General features: G+C 30.5%; 1 protein-coding gene across 1 annotated transcript in view; it reads left to right on the forward strand.

The window, feature by feature from the left end:
- Nucleotides 1–22,044, forward strand: part of LOC122536188 (muscle M-line assembly protein unc-89-like) — a 37,151-nt gene extending 15,107 nt beyond the window's left edge. The window contains exons 6-41 of the mRNA XM_043668384.1: nucleotides 2,731–2,866; nucleotides 3,603–3,806; nucleotides 4,338–4,639; nucleotides 5,871–6,088; nucleotides 6,631–7,036; nucleotides 7,460–7,632; nucleotides 7,697–7,867; nucleotides 8,139–8,218; nucleotides 8,462–8,627; nucleotides 8,861–9,079; nucleotides 9,260–9,442; nucleotides 10,180–10,224; nucleotides 10,564–10,581; nucleotides 11,329–11,373; nucleotides 11,444–11,479; nucleotides 11,556–11,603; nucleotides 11,794–11,850; nucleotides 11,977–12,024; nucleotides 12,366–12,434; nucleotides 16,812–16,862; nucleotides 16,982–17,020; nucleotides 17,104–17,157; nucleotides 17,337–17,393; nucleotides 17,488–17,544; nucleotides 17,639–17,695; nucleotides 17,790–17,846; nucleotides 17,939–17,995; nucleotides 18,090–18,146; nucleotides 18,252–18,308; nucleotides 18,397–18,453; nucleotides 18,574–18,630; nucleotides 19,619–19,663; nucleotides 20,053–20,094; nucleotides 20,243–20,401; nucleotides 21,678–21,863; nucleotides 21,997–22,044. Of these exons, the coding sequence (XP_043524319.1) occupies nucleotides 2,731–2,866; nucleotides 3,603–3,806; nucleotides 4,338–4,639; nucleotides 5,871–6,088; nucleotides 6,631–7,036; nucleotides 7,460–7,632; nucleotides 7,697–7,867; nucleotides 8,139–8,218; nucleotides 8,462–8,627; nucleotides 8,861–9,079; nucleotides 9,260–9,442; nucleotides 10,180–10,224; nucleotides 10,564–10,581; nucleotides 11,329–11,373; nucleotides 11,444–11,479; nucleotides 11,556–11,603; nucleotides 11,794–11,850; nucleotides 11,977–12,024; nucleotides 12,366–12,434; nucleotides 16,812–16,862; nucleotides 16,982–17,020; nucleotides 17,104–17,157; nucleotides 17,337–17,393; nucleotides 17,488–17,544; nucleotides 17,639–17,695; nucleotides 17,790–17,846; nucleotides 17,939–17,995; nucleotides 18,090–18,146; nucleotides 18,252–18,308; nucleotides 18,397–18,453; nucleotides 18,574–18,630; nucleotides 19,619–19,663; nucleotides 20,053–20,094; nucleotides 20,243–20,401; nucleotides 21,678–21,863; nucleotides 21,997–22,044 (3,761 nt within the window). The remainder of the gene's footprint in view (nucleotides 1–2,730; nucleotides 2,867–3,602; nucleotides 3,807–4,337; nucleotides 4,640–5,870; nucleotides 6,089–6,630; nucleotides 7,037–7,459; nucleotides 7,633–7,696; nucleotides 7,868–8,138; nucleotides 8,219–8,461; nucleotides 8,628–8,860; nucleotides 9,080–9,259; nucleotides 9,443–10,179; nucleotides 10,225–10,563; nucleotides 10,582–11,328; nucleotides 11,374–11,443; nucleotides 11,480–11,555; nucleotides 11,604–11,793; nucleotides 11,851–11,976; nucleotides 12,025–12,365; nucleotides 12,435–16,811; nucleotides 16,863–16,981; nucleotides 17,021–17,103; nucleotides 17,158–17,336; nucleotides 17,394–17,487; nucleotides 17,545–17,638; nucleotides 17,696–17,789; nucleotides 17,847–17,938; nucleotides 17,996–18,089; nucleotides 18,147–18,251; nucleotides 18,309–18,396; nucleotides 18,454–18,573; nucleotides 18,631–19,618; nucleotides 19,664–20,052; nucleotides 20,095–20,242; nucleotides 20,402–21,677; nucleotides 21,864–21,996) is intronic.
- Nucleotides 22,045–22,650: the final 606 nt, after the last annotated feature.

Genomic DNA, 22,650 nt, shown 5'->3' on the forward strand with positions numbered 1-22,650 from the left:
TCTTTGTACTTTATATTCTTTATTATTTTTAATCATAGTTGAACAATATTATTGTTACATGATTATTATTTCTACTTTATAAGTAGATTTGTCTGTTGTTTCTCCATCAAATTCATGATTAGCAAAAACTTCAAATTTTACGATACTTAAAAATAAATGTAAACCAGTTTACCATCATTTACCTTTTCACTTTTCTCTGTCTCTACTAATTCGGGGTGTATATCGATGATCCTGAATCTTCGATTCAACGTTTCAGATGTTCTCTCAATATTCTATCCTACGTCTTGTCTATTTCCCCCTTTCGACCTGTTCTCTGTTTTATTCTTTATTTTTTCTTCTCATCCACCTTACTCGTCTTTTTTTTTGTCTTCTCATATTCTGTCTCCATCCGTACGTGTGGCATTTATTTTTTAATGATTTATCTCGGTCGAGCAATGAGCACGTATCGATTATCAGCTCGACGGAGCGACGATATACAGCCCAACTTAATCCAGAAGAGGACGAAAAGAAAAGGGATTGTCGGGAGTTTCGCATAGATCGACAGCATAGATCGCAAATCAAATTCTAATTAATCCGTAACGAAAAGCTGCTTAAATCACGTATTAATTTCGATTGGCATTCCACGTATCCGATAAATAAAGCTCATCGATATAAAAATCCGTTAATTTTGCTGCAGTTCTTTCAATTTTTATTATTCGATTCAATTTCATATCTTAATTTTAATCTTCAATCTTTCTCTTCAAATATCAATTTTAATCTTCAAATATCTCAATCTTGTTTCCGGTTTATATAAAATTATTTAATATTTAATATAAATATCAATGAACAGACTGTGGATTTTTATGCATTTATAAAAAATTTAAGGAAAGCAAATATTTACAATATAATAAAAATATATTATACAATAATTTAATTAAATGTCACGATATGTAAAAATGGAATATTTGTTATAATATCTAGTAGCAAAAATGAATTTCTGCATGAAATTCTATTTTGATTGTATTCATAGAAATATAAAACCGCATAAAGTATATCCACAGTTTAACATAGAAAATAATATATAAATAATAATTTTTTATATGGAGATGACAGAGGAGAGATGTGATAAATCATTCAACTTAAATTTGACTATAAAATTTCCTTGAAAATTATTTATATACTTTTCAAGAAAATTTATTATATTAGTCTAAGTGACAATCAGTATATGTACATATAATTGGGAATATCTCAGTGCATCTTATGTAAGCCAATTTCATACATGATTATGCATTGTACTGTATACCAAGAACTGTGTCAACCTTCACAGAGTAATTATCTTATTTTCAAATGACTTCAGGATATAAAGCATAGCACATCATTCCAATTAATATTGATTTTTTCTCAAAAAATCGGAAATTATTAAATACAAGTACTAAACTCTATCATAATAAACAATTGAAGAATAAATTTTCGATGATTGAAGTACATGTACACACTGTATAGATAAATATTTAAATATTTAGTTTGTCATTTATGTATGTTTAGTCAATTACTATGTAACATAAATATGAAAAAATTGCACTTATTACATTCTCCCCATGTAATCTCCATATTTCTTCAAATTTGACACATCGGAAATACATCCGTAGAAATACTAGCGAATCGAAAACGAATAGAAGATCGCAGCAAGATTAAAAAATAAAATCGATGCATGGGATGCGGATCGCCTCATTCTGACGCTTCGTTAGGTTGCTACAGTCACGTACACATTTTTTCTCTTCATCGGCCGTTTGACGTGTAATACTTGTTGCGCGATAGAAACAATAGTATTTCGATTGTTAGACGTATGCGCATATACTCACGCGTACGCTCAGATGTGTTTTAAGAGATTATCGACTAATTTGACTTTACTAAGACTTGATCATAACCAACGAACAAATGTAGATATACTTTGATCACACGTTACATTAATCTTTACGCTGCTGTTATTACAACGATTTTGAATCTATTCTCTTTCGACAATGACGGAGATCTACACGCCCTCGTGTCTAGAAGAAACGGATATCTGAAAGGGATATCTGAAAAATCGAGAAATCGTGTCTTTTTCGAGAAAATCGCGAACTGGGGAAGAACAAGTCACGCAGCGTAAGGGTTAACTCGCTTAAACAATTATACTACTACCTACTAAAGAGTTTCTGGAGCTTTTCTACGTTGTAACAATGAAACTGTAAATAACCGAGAAAGCGTGATACACCCGTGAGAGAGAAAAAAAAAAAAGAAAAAACGCTAGAACCGTGTTCAAGTCAAACTTTCCAACGGCGTCAAGACAGGCGTCGTTCCATCCATCGTACAGACAAGACAGGACAGGACAAATGAACAACGCAAGAGAAAGGGTAATGTAACACACGCCTTACGAACAAATAAACACGACGACAGTGAGAAAGCAACCTAAGTTAGGAGATGTCGGTTTGCTAGGCGAGTTGAGTCGGTTTTCAACTGTATGTAAGTTTTTCGACGATAGAAAGTCAGTGTAGAAGGATGTAGCGCAACTTCGAATCGATACGTAGCTCTGACCTTGGATCGAAGGGCTTAAACCTTCCGCAACCAGATTAAGCAGTACGGTTGAGTATATATGGTACCGTGCGCTGGTTGCCTGGTCCCTGAACCAGATAAAAGGATGCGAAGGGATTAAGCGACAGCAATGATATTGTAAAAGGAATCCCGACACGTAGATCGTTTGTATGAACATAGGCGACGAGGCACCCGTACCTGACGACGGTATTAAACCGACATTCACCGAACGACCGGTGATAAGGCAATCCGACGACGGTAACACCATCACCTTCGAATGCCGATTAGTCGGCGACCCGAAACCGAGTGTCAAGTGGTAAGATTGCGTGCACGTCCACATTGCGGAAGTACGTAGGGACTATGAGCGTTTCACGTGTAAGAAATGTTGGTAATTATGTAGTATAGCGTAGGACGTTCAAAATAAATGGATGGTATTCGCAATTGCGTATGAAAGTATTTGAACATTTATGAACATGTGTTATACAAAATATTTTGGAATTTTGTTAATAATGTAGTGAGACGTGACTGTTCTAATTATGTTGATATGGTTTGAAACAAATTAGAGACACATATGGAAATTACAGAATGTTTGATACAAGTTGATTGATATCAGAGCACGTTGATACAAGTGTACAAGTCAAAGTGTTTAAACATCGTCGAGTAATTATTAATCGTATTAGTAGGTTTTAATATTTAGTGGGACTATCTTTAACGCGTTTAAAATGATTGTTTATGTTTATTCTATCAATTATTTACTGAATGTGTGTATGTACGTAAAAATTTGTAAATTAACAATAACATATTTCAAGTCATAGCAAACTCGACATACTTTATATTACATATTTATATTACATAATTACCAACATATTAGCTCATTGTCCTCTCTCCACAGCATGCTGTTCACCCTCTCCTTTTCTCTCTCTATCTCTTCCTCTTTTTTTTTGAGAGAGAGAGATATTCGAATGCTACTAGCGATCAAATTTTCGTACTTCCAATCGCGTCACCTTCTGAATGCACTGAGCATACATCATGGTTTGATGGGCACGAATTAGGTATCATGGTAGCGAAGAAGTGAAAGAAGGCGGAAGATACAAAATGTCGCTGGAACTCGATCAGAAGCTCTACCATCTCGCGAGGTTAAAGATCGACAACGTGGCGAAAGGCGATGCCGGTGAATACCGGGCCATCGCGAAGAACAAACACGGCCAGGGAGTGGCGACGATTAACTTAAACTTCGAGGGGGGTGACAAGCTGAAGTACGCATCGATGGTATTTCGAGCCGGATGATCGTCGCGTTGCTAGATTTAGATATTTGTAGGAAGCTCAATCTTTTTTCCTCATTTTTTTTTCTGTGTTATCGCATGTATATAGTTCCTGGCTATGAATACAGTTTCCGAAATTAGAATCGTGTACATGATACAGAAAAGTATAGAAAATATTTAGCAAATAAAACAATTTGAGTTCTACACGTTTCTTCAGTTGAGATCATAAAAATATAAAATTGCACAAAAATCTGCAATTTTATTACATTGAATATTTTTGATAACCAGGAACTACAAGCAAGAAAGCTACAAGTTTTCCATCTGTTCCTTATCTGGACTAATGTAAAGTAGTCACAGATCTGATAGAACGTATACAAAATATTATTATAATAATATCACGTCCTAGCGACGCGACGAGCCATGGAACTCGAGCAAAGAAATCCGCAAAAAACCTAAAGATCTCCGGCGCAGATTCAACTTTCGCGTAACGGTCGAGCCGCGTATCTGACGTGTCGATTTACACAGAATACCGGACGGTAAACCACCACGTTTCCCAAAGAAGCCAACTATTCGACAAGAAGGAGACGTGTTGATAATGGAGTGTGTCTTGGAAGCGCATCCGGTACCGGATATAATGTGGTACCAAGGCCAGAAAGCGATCACCGACAGCAAACGCGTGAAGATGTCACGCAAGGCGACTGGAAAGGACACGTATTTGCTCACGCTCGAGATCTCGAATCCGACGAAGGCCGACGGTGGAAATTATCGATGCAACGCGTTTAACAACTTTGGCGAGAGTAACGCCAACATCTCCCTCAACTTCCAAGGCAAGTCCCTCTCGATGCAGCAAACGTCGCGCCGTGTCCTCGTTCGCTCCTGCTCCTCGCGTATTATTTTGAATTTTTGAGAAATAATTTTGGAAACTCGGATCTTAACCCTTTGCGGTCTTGTGCGATAGGACAATTATTTTATTTCAACGATTCGTTCATTTAGATTGCACATTTTAATTGTATAATTGGATTGTATAATAGTATTATCAAGTTACATTTTATACTGATATATTTTGTATTGTATTACATGTTATGTTTCATACATTTTATACCAATACGTGTTCAACAGTTCGTCAATTTTATATTGAAAAAATAGACATAGATATATTAGTTTGGCTTTGAACAAAAACTTTTGGATGGTATTAGAGCAACAAAATATTCGATATCCCTCTGCATAAATATATTCAACAAAACAGTTGCTATGTTTATTTTTTTTTGAAATTGATCATGATCGTAAAGGATCAGTCTGTTAACCGGGAAGAACGATTTAACTCGCCATTCGGAGTCTAATTAAATAATATTATAATTACATTTACAAAGATTGGAATCTATTTGTCTTTATTAATCATCAATTCTTTGTCTTTATTGATTGTGGAAGTCTTTGGTTAAGAAATAACCCGGTTAATAGATTCAAGAGAAGAGTTCAAATCTTTGGGTTGTATAATTTTTGTCATGGATGAAGTTTCAACTTTGTATTTTGTATATTTTTGCAAAATGTTATCATTTTTGGAATTTGGAGCCAAACGAGGACGTTCCCTCTGAAACTTCGACCTCCCATCTTTCCTAGCACGTTTTTCTCATGAATCAAAATCGTGTTAGAAAATAATTACCCGGAGAATGTATGTCAGTATTGTTCGCGTGTAAATACAAACATGAATAGGTTCCCTCGTTGTTTCCAAGGGAAGGTAAGTGCATGTTGCGCTATTGCTAACTAATCACAGAGTCCTTTTCTTGTCGCTTTTCAACTGGCAAATCCTGAATCAAATTCTCAGGCGAAAGCTCGAGAATTCACAGGACGAACACAAAGTAGAAAATTAACTTAACATCATCGAGTTTCATTAACATGAAATAAATTAAACCTTGCCTGATTGGCTCGATTGCGATTTTCGTTGAATAAATTTTGATGAAACTCGCGATCCGGCTATGTGAGTCGCTTCTGCCAATTAACGGTTGGAAGTCGACTCTTTGTTTGTGATTGTGCTTAACCGTGGATTTTTCCAAGATGCAGAAGAAGGACCTGGTTTTGCGCCGACGTTCGTCGAGAAACCGCGTATCATTCCGAACGAAACCGGTACCTTGATCACGATGAAATGCAAATGCAAGGCGAATCCGAAACCGGAAGTCACGTGGTTCCGTGGGACCAATGTCGTCAAGGAATCTTCCAAGATTTCCATTAAGACGACAACTGTGGAGGAGGACGTTTACGAGTTAGTTATGGAGATCAAGGTAGTGTCTTTGAAATTTTTTATCATGTAATATGTATAAATTTAAATGTAAAATAAGATTCTTTTTATCACGTAAGAGTATTTTTAGTGAATATGTATCACTAAAATCTTAAAAATTTTTTTTATTTCTGTTGTATTCATGCTGATAAAGAAATACATTAAATACATTAATTTGGTACAATTTGTTATTATTTAAGATTATTACATCTCCTGTTGTATCTTAATTATTATTCTGTGATATCTTAGATTTACATCGGCTAGGGAAAATATATTGATATCTATAAATTTATAATATCACTTATGATTTTCTTATTGTACAAGTTAACTCAGATTAATAAGAGGCGTGAAATCGAATAATTTGTAAATTAACCAAAAGAGAGTTTGAGAAAAATTTCTCCAGGATGTGAAGTCGATTGAAATTTTCGTTGAATAAGAATAAAGAAATGAATGCAAAAGGAATATAAAAGAAATAAAAATTAAAGAAAGAATGAAATAAAACTCGAAATTGAGGAATTCAAATAAATCTAAATATTAAAATTGCAGGATCCTTCGGCACCGGACGGTGGCACGTATAGGTGTCACGTGAAAAACGAATACGGCGAAAGCAACGCCAACTTGAACCTAAATATCGAGGCAGAACCAGAACCAGAAGGTGATGGTCCTACCTTCGTTGAGAAACCACGTATTCAGTCTCAAGATCAGGGTAAACTCGTAATCATGGATTGTAAAGTGAAAGCAAATCCGAAACCTGAAATTGTATGGACTCACGCCGGTAAGGTGGTGAAGGAGTCTTCGAAGATCTCGATTAGTATCGTTAAAGAAAAGGAAGATATTTATTACATTAAACTGACTTTGAACGATCCTGGCCCCGACGACTCAGGCTTGTACAAATGTAATATTAAAAACGCTCTTGGTGAATTGAATGCCAATTTGACGCTCAACGTTGAAAGTAAGTTTCAGATTTTAATTTGTTATTCTTTAATAATCATCGGCATAGTTTTATGAATTTATGCGAAATTTAAAAAATAATACGTATAACATACTAGAAGACATTAAATATTAGAAAACTAGTTGCAACAAATCCTTGTTTAGATTGTATCTTTTTAGCTGTTTTTATGAAAATATGAATTTGTTTATATTACGTCCATGATATTTTGGAAGCATGTAAAAGTTTAAAGGAGGAGACACTTGTGCATTTGTTTTTAAGTTTAATTCTTTCGTAATGTACCGTGAAAGATAGTTGAGCATGTTCAAAAATCCAATTCTCAAATAGTTGGAAAATTTAGGATATTTAATTTTATTTGTGACAGAGATAGAGATTATAAAATGTGAGTGTAAGAGGCTAATAACATGTATCCATTCTCCACTTTAGTTATACCCGTGATTAAGGAAAAACCGAAGGTCATAAAGATTGTGAAAAAGAAGACAGTTATAGTAGAATGTCACGTCCTTTCCAAGTTCACACCAGAATGTACTTGGTTTAAAGAAACGAAAGCCGTTAAAGAAGACAATAGGCATAAAGTTCACGTCGAGCAAGTGAAAGATGTAAGACGTAACAAGATCTTTTTTCACATTAATGAAAAGGAGCTAATTCAATTTGTATTTGTAGGGAGAATTTACTGTGAAGTTAGAAATCGAACAAGTATCAACTGCCGACAAGGGTGTGTATAAATTAGTGGCTCGTAACGAAAAGGGAGAGGCAACGTCTCAAGTTGTAGAAGTGACGGAGATTATGGAAGAAGGAGAGAAACCCAAGATTGTATCAGGCTTGAAGTCAGCGGTAAGTTTTTTTTTCATATCTCTGCATTTTTTTCAGACAATTAATTCAGCGAAATAATCATTGCTATTAATAAATTTTTCATTAAAAAATTAAAAACTTTGAGTAGTCTATATTTATTTACAGTATAAGTTCCTTTTTTATAGTAATAAATAATGCTGTTTTCTCAACTATTTAAAAATAATAATTATGTTTTAAAATAATTATTTATATAATAGCAATAATGGCGCAATGCATTTTCCATTTTATGATTGATTATTATTTGCTGTTTTAGACAATTGAGGAAGGTAAATCGATCGAACTTATCGCTAGCCTTTCGAAACAGGATCGCAAAGTTACTATTACGTGGTATAGGTAAATAATTTATTTTAAGTCACTATAAAATTTAATGTCATTTCAAATAATCATCGTATAATGTAAATGTTAAATTCTAGAAAAATCTTTCTATAGATTTGTGATAAACATTTGCAGATAAATATTTTTTTCTTATTCGTCAATATTCTTTGAACCTACATTGTATAAGTGCTGCATTATACGAGGATTATCTATAAGTGGGATCATAAATTTAAACTTATTGGATTATTTTCTTTTTTCCAGAGATTCCACGGTTGTTAAAGCTTCCAAGGACATCATGATATCTTTCAATGGTATAGATATGAAACTGACAATCACGTCGGCCTCCACTTCGTACTCAGGAATTTATAAAGTAGTTGTTAGTAATGAATTCGGTCAAGATGAATCGTCAGCGCGACTGGTCGTCGAGGTAAGAAATACAAAAATGTTTGGACATTGTTCTTTTCCTTGTTATAAGTTATGTCTATTACAATATCCCCAGTTAAATTATGCCCAATGTTACAAACTCGTCAATGTTACAAAGTCTGTATAAATTGCCCCCTTAAATAAATTGTGTTCTTTCCAATATTAAGTTCATTATGTGATTGAAAACACATGTATGTAACCTTGGATGTTGCATGCAATTCCTTATTCGTATTGTAGAAAAAAGAAGAAAAGAAAGAGGAGGAAGAAGAAAAGAAAAAGAAAAAGGTCGAAAAGAAAGAAGAAGAGAAGAAGGAGGAAAAGAAGGAAGAGAAAAAAGAGGAGAAGAAGGTAGAAAAGAAAGAAGAGAAAAAGGAAGAAAAAAAAGAAGAGAAGGTAGCAAATGTTGTTGTTTATATTGTTTTTCAATTTAACTTGTTTCTCCCCTTTGTTATGTGTTCATTCCTTTATTAATTTGTTCATTCCTTTTCTTACAATTTTCTTTATTTTATAATCAATCTTCCTATACATTGACAACACAGAACTAAGCTTGTTTTTGATAAAAAAACAAAAGTTTCACGAAGATCGAAAACAAAATTATTTTTTTTTTTACGATAATTTGGTTCGTTTGAAATATATTTCGATATTACGACACAAAAGGTAAAAAGTTACGAGAAAAAAAGAGTTCCCAAAGAAGAAGAAGAAGAGGAAGAGGAGGAAGAGGAAGAAGAGGAGGAGGAAGAAGTGGTGAGTGTTATCGAGTCCAGCATTGCGGAGCCGATTATCGACGAACCAGATTCAGAAACAATTTCACAAGTAGAGGTACACACATACACACTACACATATTTACACAAATATACATGCATACATTTTAGATTATTTTTTAAATCACTTGATATTTCTTTTTTTGTATCAAGTGTTTTTTAATAAATTTGACAAACAGGGTATTCCAGGTTTTTCTTATTAAATTTTCTTTAAATTCTATAGACGTAAATGAGAGGATAATCTTATTTAAATATAGATTGGAACATTACTAAAAAGTTATAGTAAATATGCAATATATAATATTATTAATATTATTTAATATTTAATATTTAATATTATTAAATATATTATATATGAAGAAAATAATACTTAAAGAATTAATTTTTGGAAATGTTTCTTGATTTCACATCATAAGATATTTATATGCTTTCAAAAAAATGACAAATTAACTAAATATCAATACATATTGTGAACTGAAAAATTGACACATTTATTAAAATGAAATGAAATGAAGAAAAATTCTATGAGATAATAAATTAAATTTTTCTACTTCTTTATTTTTTGATTGAGAGTAATTATAGATCTTTTCGTATTTCTAAAGTTTTGTAATAAAACTTTAAACAATCCATATTTATATAACATTTATTTCTTATCTATATCTATAGAATATACAATGAAGAAAAGAAAATCTTAGATCACCCAATATAATTATCTTTTTTTATATTTTTTAAGGACAATTTTTGTTAAAAAGTTAAACAATTGATCAAGGTTTTTTTTTTAAATTATTTTCAAGGACATACCCGACCATAGACCGAACGGTATCGACGAACCTAAGAAGGTATGAATAATTTTTTTTTGTGATTTTGACATAAAAGTGTAAATCATATTTTTTATAAAGTGATCTTTTACACGGTACACATTTAGAAATACAAATCGCAAAATTTTATCTTCGATGTCATCCTTTATGGTTCCTTAACTTAGTGATCATATTTGTGAATGCTTCGTGTTTTAACATGTATCTATTATATATGTATTCTATTATAAAAGATTCGTGTAAAAATCAATTACAGAAGATAAAGAGGATTTGCTATTCAAAACTGATTGGGAAATCATTTTAGACTATTACAGAACTCAGTTGACAAAATATTAAATAAAATCTTTTATTTTTCTGTTTCAGAAATTGGAAGTTCTACAGGTAAGCAATCAAATATTTAATCTAGATAAAGTATACGCTCGAGTTATCGAATCAGTTTTTTTATTGCATTGCAAGAACAATATTGCGAACAATTATTACATGCAGCTTTAATGCGTACGCTTATAAATTCAATAAATTCAAGAGATAAAAGGCATGTTTTTGAACAATTAAAATTATTTTCAGCTTTCATCGAATTAACTGCTCTCTTTTTCAGCTTTCATCGAATTAACTGCTTTCTTTTTCAGCTTCTATCGAATTAACTACTCTTTTCCAATTTTACTTTTTCAGCTTTTATTATTCCTAATTATGATTTGCGTTGAAATATTTATTGTTACTTTAAGATTTTATTTCTATTATAGCTGAATTATTTATAATCATTTATCAATTATGTAATATGTATTTTATCCTTCCTCTTGCATTTAATTTAATGCTTAAGTTTTAAGTAAACTTTCTTTATCCTTACCTTAGAAGCTGGGCTATAAGAAAACACGCTATAATTTGTAATTTCTCTTATAATTTGTAATTTCTATTCCTTGTTCCTTTCCTTCGCTCTATTTCTATTCTTCTGCATGCTTCTATTTTGTGTTATTTGATTTTCAAGTGTCTATTTAAATAGCATATAGCCAAATTTACTTATGAGAACGTATAGTATATGTTAAATGTACTTACGAGAAAAGGTAAGAATATTACTTATTTCATTGCATAGCTATTGACAAACGAATTAAAAATCGTTCTATTTTTATATAGAAGAAGCCAGAAGAAAAAGTCGAAGAAAAGAAGGAAGTTGAAAAGGTAATAATTTAAAAATAGAAGCACTTGATTAAAACATAGAGATTTAAATTAAACGAATTTGTTCTTACAGAAAAAGCTTGTGAAAAAAGCAGAAGAAAAGAAAGAGGTAAAGATAGTTCTTTTCAATTTATTCTATTTTGTCAATTAGATTTTTAGTCAATTTTTTATTTTTCTTATTTCAGGAACTTAAAGCAGAGAAAGTGGTATCTCGCAAGCAGTCTGTTAGCAGAGTAAGTAACGAACAATTAGAATTTTTATATATAATAATTTATAGAATTATATGGAAGTTTTCTAGAATTTTTTACCGAATGTTTCTATAGAATTTTTATTATACATTTTTACATCTAAAATATTGTTAAGAAAACTAGTATTATTTTAAACTAGTATTATTGTTATTACTCTCTTCTGATCCTTTAACAGGTGGAAGAATTGCGAACAGAAAGTCGAAGAAGCTCTTTGACAGCAACGGAAGAAAAGGTTAAACTCTATTTTGCATTTACCCTTTAATGAGTGTATTAGAACATTAGAGTAGATACCCGTTCGCTTAACTGTAGAAATCCAATATTTTATTTATTTTTTTTTTTAACTATTTTTAATATGTAGATTTCCGAAGATGGCCGCACAACACCGCGACGCATGTCTATTCAAAAGGTACATGAGCACCAAATAATTACAAATACGCTCAAAAGTCTCAGGACAAATATTGTGTTCATTTTAAAACTGAAAAAATTAAATAATATTTTATAGAGAAGTCTGCAAAGTTTTATATCAGTTTTATAACAGTTGTATTATAAAATATAATTTAAAAATTGTATTATCTACGATAAATACTATTAAAAATAAAAATTATTCTATGACTTTTGAGAGTGCAGATTCAAATAAAATCGCTTTTTAGATATCATTTATTTAACTAAATTGATAATCTTTTATGAATTAAAATCCTATCATTCTTATAATAATTGTTTTTTTTTTTCTTTTTCATATGTATACAGGTGGAAGCAGAAGTCAAGACAGAAAGTAGACGTTCTTCCATCATTGAGAAGACAGTGACGGCCGAGAAGGTAAAAAATCATTTTTGGTTCCTTTTTCTATAATTTTCAAGGTATTAAGATTTTAATCATTCCTTTGTCAGTTTTTGTTATTAACGTCGTGATTAATATCTGTAAGAAATTAGTTTATATACAATTTAAAAAATTAAAAAGAGACAGTAAGTATCGTGTGTATCGACACTGACCTTCTTGCAAATGACTCAAGGAGGCTAATAATACTTAATGTTAAATGTTTATGTGACGTATATGTATTTAAATAATCGTTCATTTTGACAGAAAACGACAATCTGTAGATTAGTAATTAATTTAAATTTCATGACGCAAACGTTCCCTAGGATGGTACACAAAGTAAGTAGTAATCCTAAATGATAACGCAGACGATGGAACGTGCCGTGTATGATATGACGTAGACCTATTTCACTGATTCGCTGTTGAGGAGATTATCTCCAGTCTTGACATAATAAGTGACAGGATTTTTGTTTTTAAATCATATTTTTAGAATCTGATACACAATTAAAACAATTAGAAGGAAATTTAATTTGTAATTTTGTAAAGATCTAGAATGTTTTAGATTTTAAAATTTTTATTTTTTATTATTTTGGATTTTTAGGTAGATAGTGAGACCCCAAAGTTTAGACCTACGTTTACATCAACACAACATGTAAAGGTACACAAAACATACAAAATATACACATTACAGATTCACAGAAAACATTTTGGAAATTCAAATGTATACACTGTCATTATAGATTTCGCCAAGACATAGTATTAAATATTACGAGCCCGAGTCTGACGATGAAATCGAGGTAAATGATTTAAAAAAAGAAAATTATTTGATATTATAATCAAAACATACATATTTATAAAAAATCGTGTTTGTAGGATATTTGGGCTTCAGTTCCAAAAGAACCCGAAATAAAATTCTTTAGAAAAAGAGAGGTACACATAAAAATTGAAACATGCAATTTTTGTGTTATAGGGCAATTTGTTAATCGTACTTTTATTTAATTATAGGATGTGTTAAGTGTAAAACATCCGTCAGTTATACACGAATTCCCTGAAAAACCAAATATTAAGGTAGATATTTTTTTTATCGATAATAATCATAATAATAAATTTTTTAATATTTTTTTTTTATTTTTTTATCGTCCAAAATTTTTTTAGGAGCAAACGTCACCGCCACATTATACTAGACATGAATCCCCTCAAAAAATTAATATTGAGGTACATATTTTTTATTATTTTTTTGTATCACTTTTTTATTTCTTATCATTCAAAATTTTTTATAGGAAAAGTCACACTCAGAGTATACTAAACTCGATAAATTACCAATTCATAAATACAAGGTAGAGAATGAATGAATTCATTTCGTTTTTAATTTCTTCTTTAATTATATTTATTAAGTTATTTATAAAAATGTAATTTTAGGATGTACCAATATCATTATCCGAATCTGTACCACGAACGTATAGATCTAGTACAGATTCAACACACGAGGTATACGATACTTTACAACTACACTTCATACACTTTATTCGATAAAATTGTGAAAAATTGTAATTATTAAACGAAAATAATTTTAGGTTTTTATCGAACCACAATCAAATATACCTAAAAAGAAATTAAGTAGAAGCGTGGAGGTAGATCATTATTATTTCTCTATTAATTCTCTCCTAATATATAATAGTCGTTCTGTTATTACAATCCTTGTTTCATTATAGGATGAGTCACAACCTAAATTTAATGTGCAATTTAAAGAACCGAATGAAGATACAGTAAAGGTAGTTAATTTTTTCTTTACAATACAATAACGTAGAGCCTCTACGTTAAAAATGAAGATGGAATATTATATTTATTGATTTAAATCCATTCCTTTATCTTCTAATTTATACAATTTTTTGATATAAAAAGTCTTTTCAAATGTTTCGTATATTTTGGCATAGAAAAACACATTCTTATTGTTATCTTTTTTATAAATTAAGACATTGTACACGTACTAATATATTGCATTAATGTATTGCAATATCATATTATGTACAATATATTAATTGAATATAGATTTATGCTGTATAATTATATACATACATATACTTGAAAGTATATAATAAATTAAACTGGAGGCTTTATTGTACGCCATGTCACAAGGAAAATATAGATATTAATAAATAAGTAAATTTTAGGATACTCGGGCAGATAGGCTTCTGGATTCTGATATTAAGTCCATTAAGAAAATCGAGGTATTCACGTAGATTAAATATTTTTATAATATTCAGTATCCTATTTTCAATTTATTTTTTTTTCTTATTTTATTTCATATGCATTTATAGGATGTGTCCAAGATTACACCTGAACCATCTATACAAGAGCCAAATAATGAAATAGAGGTAGTTTTCTTTTTTTTCCTATCTCGTTTCTTTCTATTTCTTTCTACTTTTCTTTCATTCTCTTTCTTTAAAGTATAATTTTCAAAAAATGTACATGAATACACGATTTGTAGGATATCTGGGCAGATAGACCAGAAGAACCACAAATTAAGTCAATTTGGAGAAAGGTATATGATTCGTTCGATTAAAGTTTTAATTATATAAGAAATTATAGTCATTTATTAACGAATAAATGTCTAATTATTTTAGACTCCACAAAAGAGTAGCTCAGATTTATCAGAATTACAACATATAGTACCTGAGGTACATACGTATATTTATTATAATATAAAGTAATATAAAATTTTTTAAATATTTTTTTTATATATTAATTGGACATGTTTTAGGACACTTGGAAACCAAATTTGAATAAAACAAATGACAAATCCCATACATTGAAACAAAAGTCGGAAACTCCTTCGGTTGATTCGATTGATAAAGCAGAGGTAGAATAGCATTGATACCTTTCTATCTCTCAGTATTCAAATATTAAAAGGGAACATATATTTTTTTTTCTTTTTTTTTCTTTTAGGAAAAAGTTAAACCGAAATTAAAAACTCGAAAAAAGATTAAAACGGACGAGGTACATAGTGTAATGTATAATACACATATGTATGTGTGTACACTATCGTTCATAAGTATTCGGATACTTGGTCAATATTTATTGACAATATGCAAATCTGATTAAAATATATAAATTAGTAATGAAATAATAATTAAAAGCAATAATTAATTAATGTAATATAATGTAATAATTAATTTAATTCATAATTAAAAATCGTAACAGTAATTTAATTTAAAAATGACAAAAAAATTATTGCTGTTTGATTTATCTGTAATTTTACAATTGCTCCGATATTTTTGAACAATACTGTGTATATGCATACGTACATACAAAGTACATGACGAAGTACAGTTTAGTATGAAAAGATACGATTAATTCTGATCGTTTTAGAAAGAGGAAGCGAAACCAAAATCTGCCTCTCGCAAACTTGACAAAGCGAGCAAGGTATCACCCTTTTTTCATTATTGCATTTAAAAATTTAAATTATAGTCAAATACGCGATATTTTTAATACTTTCTTTTTCCTTCGTTTGTAATTTTAGAAAAAAGAACCTCTTGTACGACGTAGATCATCAACAAAATCAACAGAGGGGTCTCAGGTACAGGGAATAGAGAACACAATAGTTTACAGTATCTCACGAATTTGTTACATTTCTTCCATTCATTTATTTTTTATTCTTTATCGTTTGTGTATGTTATTCATTTGTATGAATATTATTTAGGAAGAAGAGTCTACGTTAGGTTCTAAGGACAATATTACGAATGGAACTAAGGTATATAATACATACACATGTGAAACTATGTACATGCAACTAGTACATTATTAACTAAAAAATATTAAGAATATTGAATACTAATTTGTGATTGTGTTAATGTGAATTGTATTAACGTAACTATATTAACCCTTTGCATTGGGAATACTAGCATGTTGCATTCGTTACAACACATTTTCTTTGACAATATTAATTGTCAACCGTGTTGACATAAATGTTATTGTATTCTATAATTATATACGATTATTTGAAGCTAATATGTATTATCACAGATTTTGATTATAATCATTAGACTGTGGATCTTCGTGGAATTTCATATTTTTATGAATAAAATTAAAAAATTAGAAATTATTTTACTTTAGATATTTAATGTATTTTTGCGTATTTAAAAGTGCAAAGAAGCATTCTGTGTTTTTTCATGAAACTCCACAGTTCAATAATCAATTATCTTTAAAAAGAGATATTATAAAATATAAATGTACATCCAGAAAATCTTAGCTATGATAAATAAATAATTCTTAACTAATAAATTATCTCTATAATTATAGAATCGTTGTAAGAAAATAATTCCCGAGCGCAAAGGGTTGACAATCAGCGAATAAATTTGAAAAATTCTATGATTTTTTTAGAAAGCGGAAGTCGTCACAAAAGCTAAAACCGTTGGAAAGGAAGAGAAGAAGGTACAAAATGAACGCGTACTTTTATTGTACAATATAATTTACTTCGTATCGTATATACATTAAATACACATTAAATGACTCATATTCAGATACTTTAAATTCACGTACATTAATTTTAGGAGGAACTCAAACCCACACCCAAAGTAGAAGAACCTAAGGTACATAAAACGTATACAACATACATATATACACTATCGATGTTCACCTTACAAATACATCACACGATATGATTGATTTTTAGAAAACAGAGCCACCAAAACCAAAGATCACTCTCGGTAAACCCGAGGAGGCTAAGGTACACAGATACACTTTTTGATATTAATTTTCAATAATATCAAGAGATATATATTTAACATTTGACGTTTCAAAAATTCTGATATTCTTAATTAATTTAGTATTATTAATGCTTAATTGAAAACTTATTGATTTCCCTAATGGAATTGGTTATCAGTACATAAGACTATTAACTTTTAGAAGGAGGAACCTATCACGAAACTCAAAACACCTACCACTAAACCTGAAGAAGCAAAGGTACACAACACCACATAAAAAATCATTTATTTCGTGTACACAATCGTTTTTAAAGTACTCCTAACACTATCCTTGACATATCTACTCTTTTTAGAAGGAGGAACCTACCACGAAACCCAAAACACTTACCGCTAAGCCTGAAGAGGCAAAGGTACACAACACTACATAAAAAATCATTTATTTCGTGTACACAATCGTTTTTTAAGTACTCCTAACACTATCCTTGACATATCTACTCTTTTTAGAAGGAGGAACCTACCACGAAACCCAAAACACTTACCGCTAAGCCTGAAGAGGCAAAGGTACACAACACTACATAAAAAATCATTTATTTCGTGTACACAATCGTTTTTTAAGTACTCCTAACACTATCCTTGACATATCTACTCTTTTTAGAAGGAGGAACCTACCACGAAACCCAAAACACTTACCGCTAAGCCTGAAGAGGCAAAGGTACACAGCACTGCATAAAAAATCATTTATTTCGTGTACACAATCGTTTTTTAAGTACTCCACACTATCCTTGACATATATACTCTTTTTAGAAGGAAGAGCCTGTCACGAAACCTAAAACACTTACCGCTAAGCCTGAAGAGGCAAAGGTACACAACACTACATAAAAAATCATTTATTTCGTGTATACAATCGTTTTTTAAATACTCCTAACACTATCCTTGACATATATACTCTTTTTAGAAGGAGGAGCCTGTCGCGAAACCTAAAACATCTATCGCCAAGCCTGAGGAGGCAAAGGTACACAACACTACCTCAAAAATCATTTATTTCGCATACACAGTCTTTTTTTAGTATTCCTAACAGAGTTAGTATTCCTATCCTTCACATATTTACTCTTTTTAGAAAGAAGAACCTATCACGAAACCCAAAACACCTGCTGCTAAACCTGAAGAAACGAAGGTACACAACATCATGTCCATTATTTTCCGTACACAGTTTCTTTTTTTAGTACTCCTAACACTATCCTTGACATATTTACTCTTTTTAGAAGGAGGAACCTGCTACAAAACCTAAGGCCACACTTGGTAAACCCGAGGAGGCTAAGGTACATGAGATCCTTTTTTGCTTAGATATAAATTTTTTTCCTAAATGCAAGATTTTTTTGTGTGTTACGTACTAATTTTTGTACGAACACGAATAGTCACATGATGGCCTTTTTTTTTAGAAAGAAGAACCCGTTCCGAAACCTAAAACCACTCTTGGTAAACCCGAGCCACAAAAGGTACACGAAATGAAGCTTTTGTGTTTATGAATGAGCGTACTCACTGGTAACACTGTTCGTGAATAGTTTTTCAAAAATTTAGAATTTTCTTGAAAATATTGCTTCTGGCATATCAGGAACAATAAAAAGTATTCAAAATATATAAAAGTACATAAAAGTTTCGATAAATCAAATGTCTCTATTAAAACTTTCGGAAATAATTTTTTATTTTTTATAAAGAATATGTTTGATTTAATTGTATAAATGCTATTATTTTTAACTATTTAAAATACGAATAAATTTTTATATCAAATTTTCATTAGGTGAGGTAAAATAGAATTCTTTTCTGTATTGTACGATATTAACATATCTTTTTCTGTGATTACATAATTTTATTAATTATATTTGTATTTATTAAACATTTCAATGAAGTACATAACACATTTGGTGTAAATTATGCCTCACAAATATATTTGCGAACAATATGCAAATGAATAACAAACAAATGCTAGTGAGAACGTAATTATAACATAAAACAGACATGACATTTCTAATTATTTTTTACACAAATCCCATTTTTTGATGTGACGTAACCTTTCTACTTCAATTTTTCATCTCACGAAAAAACATGATACACTAATTACGCTATGAATCATATCCTTCAACACAAGTGTTTATAGGTGTATACCACTTCTTTACCTTAATTTTTCATTTTAAACATGATACTTCTAATTACACCATAAATTTCATCTATTCACACAAGTGTGTATATCACGCAACTTCTTTACTTCAACTTTGCATCTCTACTAAATGATTTTTTTTCAGCAAATACTATATTGAATCATCATAATAAGTAACATAATCATACTTTTTTCCAGCAATCTCTAAGAATATCATCGTAACAAGAAATATAACAATTCATCGAATCATCATTTTTATGTAAATCATTATGGGGGAAATCTTTCGAAATTATATCGTTAAATGATCTTTTGCTTTATCTTTTTCGCAGGCAGAGGAACAGCCCAGAAAAGTCAGTCTCAAACCTGGAACGAAGGTAACAAAATTAATTATAATATTTCAACGTAATAAATCCATAATAATATCATGATACAGTATTTTATTTATAATCTTTTTAACTGTTTTATTTTCGATTTATATTGTTAAATTCCGTTTTTCGACACTGTAGTTATAAAAGAAGATTCCAACAGCTTAATCCTTTGAGTTTATACATAAATGTTTAAATGGAGAGATTATAGAATTTCTAGCAATAGAGAATGAATTATTTTTTTCACATCATAGTCATTATTAACTTTTTAGCATTGTCATGATTATAGAAATTTCTGGTTAGAAAACAAGACAGTTAACGGATTAATACATTAAATGAAAGCTCAATTTTAATCAATTTTATCCTGTTTATTGACCTCAAATTTTTTTAAATTACAGATCGTAGAGGAAGCAAAGACGTTGAACAAAGTGGAACTCAAGGTGAGTGTGCTCTCCTTTTTCTCGGATATTATTCATAATTAAAAGAAGAACTTTTACCTTGCGGGTGTAATTTCATTTTGGTACTCGAACTGGTATACAATAAATACTTGTTGAAAATTCTTTTCAATATACGATACGTTAAATGCAGCCAGTGGAACCGAAGGCGAACGTGGAGAAATTTGGACTGCGTAAACCACCGAAATACGAAATTAAAGCCGAGAGCTTTCAGTCGATCCGACTTAAACCGGTTCCGAAGGAGCCGAAAGTACCTCAAAAAGCTGAAAATGGCATTATAATTGATTTGAAGGTATTCCCGCGGATGGGAATCTAAATATACATACACTATACTCTTCTTCTTTCTCTTTCTTTTTTCTTCTCTACTCTCTCTTCTCTGTACGTTTATACGCTCGACATTTCTATATGTACATATTACATTGGCTGTCTATCGATTTTCGATCGTTCTATTTTTGCTATGATTATGAAAAAGGTCTTTTTCTATACACTGTACAATTCTTTCCATAATACTGGTGCTTCTAAAGTCTAAAATGATCGTGCTACCTTCACACTGCGACTATGAAAAATTCTCTTTCATACGCTAAACAATTCTTTCTATAATACTGGTGCTTCTAAAATCTAAAATGATCATTCTTTTATTATGACTATGAAAATATTCTTTTTCACACACTAGACGATTCTTTCCACTTGTGCTTATAAAATTACAAAATTTCGATCATTCAATTAATACCAAATTTAATATTCGATCTTGGTATAATCTGTTGCCGATTTTGGTATAATTCTACGCTTAGTTTCCTTTCTTCATGTCGATAACAATGATATAAGGTTGCAAGGTGTTGTTTATAATGCGAAGACTCTTTCATTCTGTTCTCATTCTTCCGATTCTTAAAATCTCAGCGAATCGTTAACAAAACCGATTAATTCGAACTATAAATATTATTAATAATATTATGATTAATATAATAACAATTTCTAAGATATCTCAGATATCTGCCTCTTCGACTGGAATTCTCTATGCTGAAATCAATGTTGTATCTGTCGTTCTTTGTTCTACTGGAATTTTTATATTGTATATGAAGTCCACAAGAAAAAATATTAACCCATATTTCTCCTTTATTTTATAAAGTTATTTTATTAGTTTTAGAAAATCACACATGTGCTGTTACGATTTTCTTTTATTGGATTTTGAAATTAAATATAATATACACATTGATTGTCATTTACCTCATATATTTATTATGATGTCTATGTATTTATATGAAATTTAAAAACGATATATAGAATGAACATAATAAATTGCAAAGTTATACATATAAAATATTGAAATTGAAATATTTAGCAGATGGAATAAATCTCTATTTAAGTTCGATTTTAGTTTCGAGTGTATTATTTTCAAAAAATACAAATTTGCACTATAATGGTACTCTCTAACATAAAAATTTCTGACACATCAACAAAAGTGCGCACATCGTTTTTTTTCATGTGGGCTTCATTTCGATTCGATTCTCACAGTTCTCGCTTAAAATTAACCAAAAAAAAAAAAAAAAATCAATCAATCATTAACGCAGAAAATCGAGAAGGTGGAAAAGACTGAAGCTAAAAAGGCAAAAATCACGAAAGTCGCCAAGGACAAGGATTACGAGCTTCCAGAGATTCCAGATTACGAGAGACCGGTGTTGGAGAAGCCACGAGAATTCGACTTCGGTGAACACGTGCCCCGTGAGAAAACCAAGTTGGATAGACCAGTCACACAAGTAAGAGAATCGTTGCTCTCATTCTTCGTTCCGTTGCAATTTATACAAACTTTATCTCTATAATGAATTTAGTACTGTTATAAGTGTCATTTATTTGAGTTATTAATGATTCTTGTTTTCACGCGGCGGGCAGAAGTTCGATTCCAAGGTGAGTAATGGCTCGTTATTAATACGAAAATGAGAAAACGATTTTGCCAAGCTGCTTCGCTTTTACGTCAGAAACAGTAAGAATTTTGCAATTGCTCGGCTAAGTGTGGTCGACGGAGATTCGTCAAATTTCGTAAGCTCGAGCGTGATCAAACAGAGATACGGTCGTCCCGATTACGCGATTTTCACTTGTTTATCCCAGAGTTGGGTGAAATATTACTTTATTCAAATAGTAAATAGTTAATTTTACTTTTTAACATCACACGTTTAATTAAGTATTTTATTGTATTAAGAGAAGTTTTTAAATTAATATTTAAAGATAGTTTAGTCTTTCTTAAATTATTGAAATCAAGCGTATTATTATAAAGATATTGTTTAAATGCTTTTAAATATTGTTTAAATATTTTTTTATTTGAATTATTATATATTATCATTAGATTATTATCATAACAATTTGCAATTTTAAATCAGTTAATTTTCATTTAATTACTAATCAGGAAATTTTTATTTAATTACTAATCTTTATCAACAGAAGTGAAATACAAAACATTAAATGTCTTAAATTTCACTAATCTAGTATAACCCTACAGGCTTTGAAATATTCCATTTCATATTTTAATATATATCAAAATAAAAATAT

This window comes from Frieseomelitta varia, unplaced genomic scaffold (genome assembly GCF_011392965.1).
Source record: "Frieseomelitta varia isolate USP_RPSP 00005682 unplaced genomic scaffold, Fvar_1.2 scaffold_1015, whole genome shotgun sequence".
NCBI classification, from domain to species: Eukaryota; Metazoa; Arthropoda; class Insecta; order Hymenoptera; family Apidae; genus Frieseomelitta; species Frieseomelitta varia.